Consider the following 13679-nt stretch of genomic DNA (forward strand, 5'->3'; position numbering starts at 1 on the left):
AAAATTATTGTTTTAATTTATTCTTTTATTTTAAAGTAAATTTGAATTAAAACTAAAGATAAAATAAAAAACACAAACTATAAAATATACTTACTTACCTACAAAAAAAATGTGACTGTTATTACCACTCTATATAATTTCAGCCAGAAGTAGTAAATGACGGTGTGACGTTCTGTTTTCAAATTCTGATTCTATTTTATATAGAATATGACAAAAAGTCAAATAGCAATATAGTCATCAACCAAATATTAAGCATAACGTCATTAAATTAGGGCTTATTTTACATTGAGACAATAGGTATCCCTAACTTTTTGCGGTAAGTTTAAAACTTTTTGTGAGTGAGTAAGAAAGCAGAATAGCAGTATCACCTTCGCGTGTTACCGCCGATACCCGATGTAAGTATCTTTCTAAAATCCGAAGGTCATCAGAGTTAACGGACTGTATAGCCTGACCAGTAATATATGATAATTGTCAAGAGGGCGCTGTTATTCTCATGTATAGGGTGACAATTCAGTGTAGTATGAAAAAATTATTTCCAGTGAAATTCCGCAACATGGCGCACCCTCAATAGATCCTGGTTCACCTTGCGCTAGCTTCGACCCGCAACTTCATCTGCGTGGAAATATAATGATGATGATGATGATTTATAAACAATAATTAGGTCCTTCGCGTCGTAGCGCAAAAACAATCAAATTTTCGTTCCCCTTTGAAACCCCTTATAATATTTAAAAAACACGAAAAAAAAAGAAAGAAAAATGTTTATAGGGTTGTATCTTCTAAACCGAGCGCAAAAATATTAAAATGTTCATTCCTCTGTAAGAAACCCCTAATTAATATTTGAAAATAAAACACAAAAAAAATAAAAAATAAACAAAATAAAAACTTTATAATGCTGTATCTCCTAAACCGTGCGTCGTAGCGCAAAAATAATCAAATTTTCGTTCCCCTTTGAAACCCTTAAATGATGTTTAAAAAACACGAAAAACAAGAAAAAAATAAAAAAGAATGAAAAAGGTTTATGGGTTGTATCTCCTAAACCGTGCGTCGTAGTGCAAAAATAATAAAATGTTCATTCCTCTGTAAGAAACCCCTAATTAATATAAAAAAAAAAAACAAAAAAGAAAAAAAAAACAAAAAAAAACTTTATAATGCTGTATCTCCTAAACCGTACCAAAGAGTATTAAATCACTACGTTTTAAGAGTCGGCACTCTCGAACAAGCCTTAAACCGAATTAAGAACGTACATTGTGCCAACACACCAAATACATGTCAATACTGCCAACACAAAAAAAAACAACGCTAGGGCTCGACACTTCCGGTACCTACTGTTTATCGATATCGATAAATGTGCGATACGTGCTGTTGTACTGTACTACTGTAAAAGTAAATATTGAAAATCAGGTGGATTAATAAAATAAATGCAAAATATAAAAATAATTTTATTTTACATAATAAAGATAAGATACAAATAGTTTTATATTTACGTAGGCATATTACAATACGCTTATGAACGTAACTAAAGCTACAATCTACTTTTTTCTACTCCAGCACTTAAATGTGTCAATTAAATGACTGACAGTGATATCTAAAGCAATGTCATTTGAATGCTTTGTCTATAGGCTCATAAGATGACTGCTAGCAGTCATCTTATGAGTATAATACAACTGCTTTATTTTTTTTAAAGATACAAGTTCCGATCATCTTGATTGAAAGAGGTATGTTTTCATTTACAATAATAACTCTTTTTTTTTAAATAATAACTCAATTTTTTTTAAATAATAACTCTTTTTTTTTAATAATAACTCTTTTTTTTAAATTTTTTTTTTGCTGCAGCTGTCATAGAAAAAGTAATGTATGCAACAGCTCATAATTGGTTCTTAAAATTCTCGGGTCTTTTTTTACAAAACTCGACTACGTCTCGTTTTGTAACTTCGACCCTTGAATTTTAAGAACCCTTATTATATCACTGTTGCATAAACTACTATTAGAGCACTCCTGCAAACACTGAGTCTTGCCTGTGAAGGCTGTGAACTCCAACTTCCCACAAAGGGAAAAAGCTGTCAGGCTCATTCACTTGTAGATATTCAGAGGTTGGAGTTTCATTCAGCCTTTGTATAAGTAAATATTCCAAATCCTCATTACCTGTTACCTTTACCCATAGTCGATATCTGAAATAAAGGGATTATCGATAAGTTGTTCGCACACTATTCGTGTCTTAGGTTACCTAGTTTTTTACAAGAAAAATCTATTCACAGAATGTTTTCGTTTTAATCAAGGATTGTAAACGATAAAAACTACTCCAAACTAATTAAATTAGTATCTGGTAACGACTCTAAATGAAAATATCGCACAAAAACATCAGTTTACCGACCTGTTTGAATCAAGGGGAAATCTTGCTAAAAATATATCAGAAGTAAGTTTCCTTACACGCCTGACCCCACAAACTTCACATTTTCTTAAAGATTTGCCCCCCATTTAACTAAAAGCTAAAGTTATTTGGTCTAAACACAAAAATAAACACGTAACATAACCGCTTTCACGACAATTTAGAATGACGGTAGACGTTTTACCGATCATACCAACCTAAAGAAAAGTAGGTATAATACGTCTATGTTTGAAAGCAAGTATGGTATGTGTTACCAAAATGCAACAGCAGTCATTTTAATTCGATAAGATTATTTACTATGCCTCAACGTTGGTAACAAGTACGTTCCTAAGTTATCATAGTATGGGGTGTCGATGGGCTGAACCGTACGTCGTAGCGCAAAAATAATCAAATTTTCGTTCCCCAAGATTTGAGGCCCGGGGAAGGACATATACTTGGTCAACCAGATCTTGACAGTAGAAAAAGGCGGCAAATTTGAAAAATGTAGGCGCGAAGGGATATCATCCCATAGAAAATTTGAATTTCGCGCCTTTTTTTACTGACAAGATTTGGTTGACCAGCTATAATTATTATCATCATATTTCCACGCAGATGAAGTCACGGGTCGAAGCTAGCGCACCATATTATCAAATTATAGTTGGTTAAACCAATTTGTCATTAAATAAGAACAATACAAACTATACTCATCCTTTTCTTTTGGGTGCTAGTACTAGAGTAAGACAAAGATAGTATGATTATCTCTGTCTATGTTTGAAATGAGACAGTCCTCAAACTATATATAACCTTTTTGTAGTTTCGCATTTTAAATAGAAAAAAAATCAGCGTTGTCAAATCGGCGACATGCTAGATTTCTATTGTCAGGCTAAAAGTATAATGTAATAATAATTTAAAAATTCATCGTGTAACCTATATAGGAAGAAAACAAACAAATAAAGAACATGAGAACTATGAGAGTATGGATCACTCTATACGCAGAAGTGATTGATGGCTGAACATATATTCTGAAATTCGGCAACGCTTTGAAGAAAAAATCCATTGACGCCTATTCTCCACAGATGACACGAGAAGAAATATTGTCTGAAACAAAACTACAATGCTGATTTTATACGCAGATAGGTATCCAAAATTTACACTATCATCAGAAAAAAAGACGTTTGAGTTTATGGAGACATGACAGAAGACGCGGTATGCTAAAGAATATGTTGTCACGAAAGGAGCGGCAGTCCGTTAAAATGTAAATATGTTAGAATTATGACCTTCTACTGGTGTCAGCGAGCTTGCCGTGATACCTTCACGAGCTAATCACAGCGGAGAATGATAAAATCATGGTTCCTACTGTGCGATACATTTATGTGTATTGAATCGAAGCTGTTGCCGGCCTAACTCCAATCTGTGGCTAAATGTTTTGGTGCTTGTAGTTTCTAAGTACTTATTCTGAATTAAATACTCTGATTGAAACATAATTAGATTGTTTTATTATTATTATTTATTTCTCTATTTTCACTTTATTGCACGAAACATAGGACGTTTTGCCAAATGGAATTCTCTACCAGTCAGGTGTAAGGCAAACAGAGATTGGTATTGGTATGTAGGATATAAAAGCGACCGTATGTCGAACAGCTAATCTGGTTGCTGGCAGTATACATCTTTCGTGCAGGTATATTATACTGTTAAATCGTACCTATGCTAAAAAAGTGACGAACTCAGAAAGTGACGAACTCAGAAAGTGACGTCCTCAGAAAGTGGCGTTCTCAGAAAGTGACGTACTCAGAAAGTGACGTCCTCAGAAAGTGTCGTACTCAGAATGTGACGATCTCAGAAAGTGACAAAATCAGAAAGTGACGAACTCAGAATGTGACGATCTCAGAAAGTGACAAAGTCAGAAAGTGACGAACTCAGAATGTGACGTCCTAAGAAAGTGACATACTCCGCCTGAACCAAAAAGTTTTGTAGTCACGAAAAAATACCCAACAGTAATCGATCAAATCATTCCCTACCAATACTATGGATATTAAATTTGTTCATAACTTTTGGGTAGTTACAGTAAATACACATGAAAACTAGAATCTGTGTTTGACCGTCAGCCAATAATAGGTATTTAAAACTTCGCTCCGCTTTCCTTGCTTTGCTTTTCCAATTAAGACTAGTCTTTATAAAAAAATTAAATTCAAGGATTAGTTAAAGATAAAGATAAAAGATAGTTTATTCAAGTAGGCATAATTACAATGCGCTTATGAACGTCATATAAAGCTAGATAGACCGGCTCCAACCCTACATCTCTGCCCCGAGAAGATTTAAATCCCCCTCAATTGGAGGAGGGTATCCCAATATGGGACCGGCAACAAACTCGGCGGGACACATCTTTTCAAAAATAATTACATCTTATAATTAACATGCATTACGAGAAAATAAGGAAAAAAAATACAATTTAATGACTATAGAATTCATGCAATTATACACATAAGGTGTAATAGAAATTTGATTTAGAAAATATACATATGTACATGGAATCATACAAATTCGTAGCTCTTTCAGAAAACATATCAAATTCTTACAAAAGGAAAAGAAAATAAATTTATTAATATACACTACTATTAAAATAGTTATTTTCTCATCTGGCAGGTTGCTCGTATTGGTCCGTTTAATTCAATTAAAATTTGATTTCAAGCTAACAAGACCGTTCTGATACGACCTTGATGATTGTCTTACTTACCTACACAGACATAGTCTGTACAGTCTATTTTTTTATTCGGTAGACTAAAATGACATTTCATATTATGAAATGTCATTTTAGTCTACCGAATAAAAAAAATAGACTTTAGGTATTCCGAGAACATGGCATTGGTAGGTATATGAAACTGCGTCAAAATACCTATCGAGAGGTAACCAAAACAAAATACACGGGAAATTCGTAGACATAAATATATAAATATTATAGGACATTTTTACACAAATTGACTAAGCCCCACAGTAAGCTCAAGATGGCTTGTGTTGTGTGTACTCAGACAACGATAGATATAATATACAAATACTTAAATACATAGAAAACAACCATGACTCAGGAACAAATATCTGTGCTCATCACACAAATAAATGCCCTTACTGGGATTCGAACCCAGGACCGCGGTTTCACAGGCAGGGTCACTACCCACTAGGCCAGACCGGTCGTCAAAGACATCCTGTTTTTATTACCGACTAATTTCAACTAAAACTAAAAAAATACATTCAAACGACAAAAAAATAACGTAATCTATCGAAGCCTGACCATCTATTTGAAATACCTACTTTTGGTGCCTTGCTCGTATCAGATCTATCGTACCGTCAACACACTCACCTACTGTCAGCTATACGTGCTGTATGCTGCCGACCACGACACAATACCGTCAGCTTTCCCGTTAATGGACATTGCATTTTGTGCATTAGCAATAATGGGAGTGGTTGGATGGACTCTCATAAATTGCTGCTTTTATTTAGTTTTTGTTATGAATTTAATATTATACCTACAAGGTGTAGTTTATAGGAAGACAAGTAACAATAGGTAGGTACGTATTATACACGCGCGCGCGGAGCGGTAAAATGATGTGTATACATACGAGGGCTGTTTGATAAGTACCCGTTTTCCAAATGTATTAATATCACGGGCCGAAAATATGTATACAATCGTTTTAAGCCATTTATCAGAGGTGGGATTTTTTTTAAAAAAACAGCATTCTTTTGTTTTTTTCTCATTTGACAGTGATTCAGTGAAAGCGTGAACTTAAAATTGTGAAAATGGGGAAAGAGCAGTATCGGTCTGTAATTAGATTCTTGTTTTTGGAAGGAAAAACATGTGATGAAATAAAAGTAAGAATGCAAGCGGTTTACCATGAATGTGCTCCTTCTATGACAACCGCCAGATACTGGTTTAACGAATTTAAGCGGGGGAGAACAACCGTCTTTGATGAGGATCGCGCAGGCCGCCCAATTGAGGTGACTACAGACGATATGGTTAAGAAAATTGAAAATATCGTTTTAGCCGACCGCCGAATTGAACTTCGAGAAATCGTTGATGCTGTAAATGTTCCAATCGAGCGGGTACAAAACATATTAGAAGAAAAATTGGGTATGAAGACAGTATCGGCGAGGTGGGTGCCGCGTTTACTCACGGAGGAGCAAAAACGGAACCGACTGACTACTTCGGAGCAGTGTTTGGCCGTGTTCAAACGTAACCCGAAGGAGTTTCTGCGTCGTTTTGTGACCGTAGACGAAACGTGGGTCACCACTACACCCCGGAAATGAAAGGGCAGTCGAAGCAGTGGATTTTACCGGGTGAACCTACGCGAAAGTTAGCAAAAATCGGCTGGATAGGTCATGGCGACCGTTTTTTGGGATTCGCAGGGTATTATACATATTGAGTTCTTAGAAAAGGGAAAACCGATAACAGGACAGTACTATGCCAATTTATTGGATGAATTTGACGCTGTGTTGAAGGACAAACGACCCCATTTAAAAAATAAAAAAGTACTGTTTCATCACGACAACGCACCAGCTCATTCGTCTAGAGTTGTGATGGCTAAATTAACACAATTACGCTACGCCCTATTGCTTCACCCCCCGTATTCTCCAGATTTGACCCCATGCGATTTATTTTTGTTTCCCAACCTGAAAAAATGGCTCGGTGGTAAGCCATTTGGATCAAATGACGAAGTCATTGCCGCCACAGAGGCCTATTTTAATGACTTTCCGAAATCATACTTTTTGGATGGTTTATTGAAGCTTGAATATAGGTGGAACAAGTGTATAGAGTTAAAAGGAGACTATGAAGAAAAATAAATGCATATAAACAAAAACAACTGATTATTTTTTTCATAAACGGGTACTTATCAAACAGCCCTCGTACTTACGTATACCGGCTACCGAAATCACCTGTTTCCTTTACAAAGCTAAATCATAAAAAAAAGTAAATATAGTCTAGGTGTAATGAACATTGTTCTCAAACTCTCTTTTACAATTGGGTTTATTAAATACTCTCTAACGAGTGGTAGTTTATTCAATGCAAATTTGCAATGGAAAGTCTCAGTCGGTTTTGGTTTGCGACCTTCGAGCGTTCGTTAAACGACAAACAAAACTGTCACTGCACTAGAGTGAAGGCTACAAAGCTGCACGCCACACATGTATACGTTGTATGTAGTAGCAGTGTGTGAGTGTGTGGGCATTGTGGCTCGTACTCGTAGTAAACAACTGAGTGTGGTTCCAAACGCTTGGCAGAGTAGATGTCTGTGAAGTTAGCAGATCACTTTTTTACTGGGGTTCTATAATTCCTGATACTTTTTAGTACCCAATAGTTCTAACGTTTTTAACCTATAAAACAAAAGTTTCCCGCATAGTAGTTAACCGAATTCGCTGAAAGGGTTTTTTTTCGTGGCTGAGGCATTCCATGAGCTGTCTCGTACAAACGCACCATGCTTTCAACGTTTCAAGTCAATGATTATTTTACAAACACTGACGAAAATAAAATCCTACACCTGTAAATCTTCAGAAAACTTGTACGGGACAACGATAGACAGTTTCTGCATTTACGCTGGTTTACTTAAACACTCGACTAGCCCGCGCTCACAAAATACAATTCCATTACACTGGCATTGGGCATTTTCGGACGTTTTAGCCCAGCCATCACTTGAGCGCCTGGTGTAATATGATCTCTGATTTCGCACAAAATTTTACGACTGTTTAGACGACAACGTTTTCACTTACTTGAATTTTTAGTCGCTATTGGCAGTGCACGAGTTGCAGTCGCCGCAAGCATTCGAGCCTGAAGAAGGACCCCCGAAGGGTCCGAAACATGTCGCCAATAGCGACTAAAAATTCAAGTGAGTGAAACCGTTGTCGTCTAAACAGTTTAAAATATGTCTCACTAAAGTTTAGTATCGAAAATTTTACGATGTTCTAGTTCATGCTTCTACTGGTCAGTATGAGTCGTTTAGAAAGAGATGGTAACAATAATCCAGTAGTTATACTATGAGTAGTTCCGTAATAACGCTTGCACGACTTTTCCTCGTAGGATTATGCTAACTTTTAATTACTTTCGTAGTAAACAAGCATATTGTTTGTATGTAAGGTGGACAAGAAATTATAGGGGTCTGACAAGAAATTACATCTTAATCAGCGGATTCCTGTTCTCGATGGACTTTCTTATTGGGGTTTTCCCGCGAGGCATCTTTCCATATTTTTCGGTAAGTGGTCGTCAGTCAAAAACTATTCTTAATTCGCGGACAACCATTTTACGTGCAATTTTACCTATCGCATCTTTGCACCAGCAATCGAGATTTTTATTTTAAATTTTTTAGTTGTAGTATTTTATAATACTTGGGTGTTTTTACGGTAGTTACGTACTCATAGTGGCAATCATATTTTTACTCTTGTTTAGTTTTTTTTATGCCAAAAAAACATTGGTGAAAAACGGTGAGACGGTGAGAGAGTTTATATGAAATTAAAAAAAGCGGCCAAGTGCGAGTCGGACTCGCCCATGAAGGGTTCCGTATTTAGGCGATTTATGACGTATAAAAAAAACTACTTACTAGATCTCGTTCAAACCAATTTTCGGTGGAAGTTTACATGGTAATGTACATCATATTTTTTTTTTAGTTTTATCATTCTCTTATTTTAGAAGTTACAGGGGGGGGGGACACACATTTTACCACTTTGGAAGTGTCTCTCGCGCAAACTATTCAGTTTAGAAAAAAATGATATTAGAAACCTCAATATCATTTTTGAAGACCTATCCATAGATACCCCACACGTATGGGTTTGATGAAAAAAAAAATTTTCAGTTTCAGTTCGAAGTATGGGGAACCCCAAAAATGTATTGTTTTTTTTCTATTTTTGTGTGAAAATCTTAATGCGGTTCACAGAATACATCTACTTACCAAGTTTCAACAGTATAGTTCTTATAGTTTCGGAGAAAAGTGGCTGTGACATACGGACGGACAGACAGACGGACAGACGGACAGACGGACAGACAGACAGACATGACGAATCTATAAGGGTTCCGTTTTTTGCCATTTGGCTACGGAACCCTAAAAATTGAGAATTTCCAGAGAACCCTGGGAATAAAAGATGAGAAGTGTGAAATTCGTAGAACCTACAGCATTTAACATCGTTTATTGGAAATTGGTAAACCTGGTCGAAAACTCGAAACTGATAATGAAAAGGCTCAATTTCCCGAGAATACCCGTCTCGAATATTCGGGGGTAAATCGTGTTTTATTCTGAACTTATACACAATAGAATATCAACAAATCAATATTCCAAAATGTGAAATCATGTTTTGTGCCGAGCACAGACCTAGAATCCGCTCGCGCTTGACAGACAGCTTAAGTGTGCGAAAGGGAAGCCATCACGTATATGAACATCCCATGAGTGCGAAAGAGTCGGACTACCAATGAGAAAACGTAACCACTTTTGAGTTTGACGACGGCCGCTGACGGCCAAGAGCGTATCACTATAATTTTCAAATTGAAAAATATACAGGGATTAGGACGAAAAGTATTAAATAAAGTAATTCAGTGAACATGGTGTCTTGTAGTGTGCCGGGTTGCAGTGTCACAGGGCCAAATAATCCAAGCAAATACTCATTTCAGAGGATTTATGATATTCCGAGCGAAATTTTCATAACGATATTTTGTCAAATTAACAGCGTAAAAAGTGTAAGAAGCCGGTTTATACAGTTCATTATAAGTTTTTCTTCCTTTGTGTGCTAATATTTTATCAATTATCATATTAGTCTATAATTTAAAATATTTTGTGTAAAAACATAATCTGTTACTTTACGCTAGGGCTTGACAAAATGTTCATATGACAGTATCGATAACTTGTCGGTATATCAATAGCTATTTAATTATTTCTTCACAAGACATCATTAAGATATTAGCTTTTATAACCAACTTGAAATAATAACGAATGTTATACCTTTTTGAAGGTGCTCATGTTTAGCAATAAATTTAAACTTCACTTTCCAACACAGTAAGAGTTACATTAAGATAAATCTGCAAGGATTTTGATAGCACACGCAGTGCAAGTGTTATTTATACGTCTTAATGTCGTAGAATTTTTACGTTTAAAATAACACATTTGAAAAAGTAGTCGATAAAGCAATCAAACATCGACAGATTATTAATATGTTGTAACTTGACATCACTATTTTTGATCTCACATAGACAATTTACGCACACACTTGCATTTCATTTTTGGTCACACTTTTGAAGATTGACAGTTGTTCTTGTTTATCTAATTCTATGGTGCCGAGCGATTTGAGGATTGCTAGTCTATGGCTGTTACAACATGTACAGTCTGCAATTGACGGGTGGGTGTTTATGTATTTGATTTTCTACCACAACGTACAGGAATTAAAGTAGATAATAAATACATCAAGTTGACTATACGAACAAATAAGGTAGTAAATAAAATGTAGGTATTATAAACCAATCACAAACTAGATGAAGGTTACACAATTTTGTAGAAAAAAATCGAATAAACCTTACACGATACAATAGGCTACATTACTATTTTTTTATGGTATCAATCGATTGGATTTGTTTTTAGGATCAAATGTCTATATGGGACCCACTGCATTAAAGTAACACAAAAGTCAGAAATTGTAGTCAAAGTCCGACAGTCGCACTTCACTCGCGCAACGCCCTATACAAAACGGCCAGAGGCCGTGACGTCATCGCCCATCTTGTAGTATGGACAAAACAAGTAAATTGCGTTTTTGTCGGTGAAATATTGCGTTTATGTATATAGTTGCTATACAATATTTTTTTGGATGAAATGTAAGGAATCGAATGGTACCATTGATACCCTTACTTTTGTCGTTTTTGGAAGTTAAAAAAAACTTAAATTTTGAAACTTTCAGGTCCTGTAATTTTTCAATATTTTATTTTAATATCCACATTATTGTGATAAATTGCTCGTTTTCTATCTATTTTACTAGATTTTGTTATAAAATTCAACATGTGTAAAACGTCAGTAGGTACTAGGTACTTAATTTCCGCCATAGCGCACTTATGGACTTTGCTAAAAAGTTTACGTTCCGTGTTTCTCTGACAATAATCCTGATTGCTCAGGGATTAAGGTTTGATTTTCAAATGGCTTAATAAAATAAATGTACCCTTTTAGAAAGTGTATTTATTTGAGATGAGACGAGAGCCTCGCCTCCGCACGGCTGACTCTGAATATTCTAACTGCTAACACTCGGTTTAGACTCTCGCGCGAGCCACGAGACGAGCCGCGAGCCGCGCCACGAGACGCGAGTCCACCGCTTACACTCGCGTTCGGCTTGTCATTCGGTTATAAACCTTATGCCGTGCCGTTAGTGTTTAAATTATACTAGCTCGACGAGCTTGCGAGCCACGACACGAGCCGCGAGCCCACCGCTTACACTCTCGTCTCGTGGCTCGGCTCGCGGCTCGTCTCGTGGCTCGCGCGAGAGTCTAAATCGACTATAAGAAATTAAGTCACACAAATGCGCCGCCAAATGCTCTCATTTTAAAACGACAATAATTTTAAATAAACATTTGTGTAATATAATTATAGTACCTAGAAGTTTTGTATGTAAATCTTCTACTCGCTCTAATATCTTTGTATTACAATTTCTAGCTACAAAAACTAGTACCTACCAGACTTCATAGTCTCTGGAAAAACGCGCATTTTTAAGTTTTTATATGTTTTATATGTTTTCCGAGCAAAGCTCGGTCTCCCAGATGGGTGTTTTTTTTTTGTTGTCCCCTACACTTTTGGGACTTTTTATGTTATTTCTACTCAGAATCACGAGCTCTTTCTATCCTAATAGGAGAAAAAAACAGTCCCAAAATTTCCATACATTTTTCGATCTTTCCATTCCGCGACCGCCATACAAAGTCTATGAAAAATGGTGACGTAGGTAACGGAAATAAAAACCTTAGGACACTTTTTTTCTCCTATTAGGATAGAAAGAGCTCGTGATTCTGAGTAGAAATAACATAAAAAATCCCAAATTTGAAAAAAAAGTGTAGGGGACAACAAAAAAAAACCGCCCAGATATTGTTACTCAAATGTTCATTTTCAATTTAGTTAATGTTGGTTTGCACGATGAATCTCTCCACCACACAGTATCAACTCCTATATCGTTTCTACAGTATCACTTGTAAAATTTTGTGCACTGTTAGTCTTTTCTGTCATCCATCCATTTTGATGTAAGGACTGTTTGTTGCCATAATACTTAAAATAAAATAAAAATTTCTAGTCATAAAATGCTTGCTAAGTTTTTCCTTAATACAAGTAGTACGCTACGCTACGTACTCGTATTATCGCTAAGTTACTACAAGTAGTAACTTTTAGCGATAATACGAGTACATATGAATACAATGTGTAATAATGAATAATTGTCGCAGGTCGGGCTTCGGCAGGATGTTCTCCCTGTGTCGCCGGTACAAAGATGAGCACGGTACGTTCATTCATCATTATTAATTAATATTAATTTATATTAACAGCGTTAATTAATTATAATTAATGTCGGCGATTGGATGAAGCCAAGAATATAGGTAGCTAGACTGTATCCTATAAGTCTTTGTTACTCAAATATTTATGTGTTATATTCTATAATATTGACTTGTGAGGGCTCAATATGGCTCTTCCTTGAGACCTGTTTGTAGAATATCGACATTTTTAAATGTCCAATTTTGAATATTTAGCTTATTTTAATTCATATTGGCAACTAAGTTTTTCCTTTGATGTGGAATGTCGTTGGATAGGTCTTTCAAAATGAATAGGGGTCTTCAAAAACCACATTTTGACAAAGATAGTACCTATTTTCGGAAATATCCCGAACGTCAGGCTTACTACACTGTAAATGATTTTATAGATGATAGAGATGCCTTTAAGCCGGCAGCTTGATTTCGATAGTATAATAAGAGTTAATATGTATTGTTTTTCTTTTCTTTTCATTGTGAATTAATCATGCTAGTGTCCAGTAGAATTGACACATGAGACCAACATGTTCTCGATTAATTAGGTATATTGTTTATATTGCTTAATTTAATTTTAGTTTTTGACACTTGGAGACCTTATACATCTCTAAGTTTTAATTTTATTTTTAATTTGTTTGTACATAGGTATTTATATTTTTAATGATTCTGACACTTGAGAGACCTATACATCTCTTAGTCAATATAGGGCATTTTGCTTAGTAATTATGTGAAGATATACCGTTTTACATGTAACATACAAGAACAAAATGTTGTGTCTCACAGCTATACGTTATTACAATTTATATATTA

General features: G+C 35.5%; 1 protein-coding gene across 1 annotated transcript in view; it reads left to right on the plus strand.

Moving 5' to 3' along the window:
- The window catches only part of LOC134655762 (uncharacterized), a 111402-nt gene that overhangs the window by 12386 nt on the left and 85337 nt on the right, over positions 1-13679 (plus strand). Inside the window, exon 2 of the mRNA XM_063511228.1 lies at positions 12795-12847. Within this exon, the coding sequence (XP_063367298.1) occupies positions 12811-12847 (37 nt within the window). The 5' untranslated portion in view covers positions 12795-12810. The remainder of the gene's footprint in view (positions 1-12794; positions 12848-13679) is intronic.

This window comes from Cydia amplana, chromosome 17 (genome assembly GCF_948474715.1).
Source record: "Cydia amplana chromosome 17, ilCydAmpl1.1, whole genome shotgun sequence".
NCBI classification, from domain to species: Eukaryota; Metazoa; Arthropoda; class Insecta; order Lepidoptera; family Tortricidae; genus Cydia; species Cydia amplana.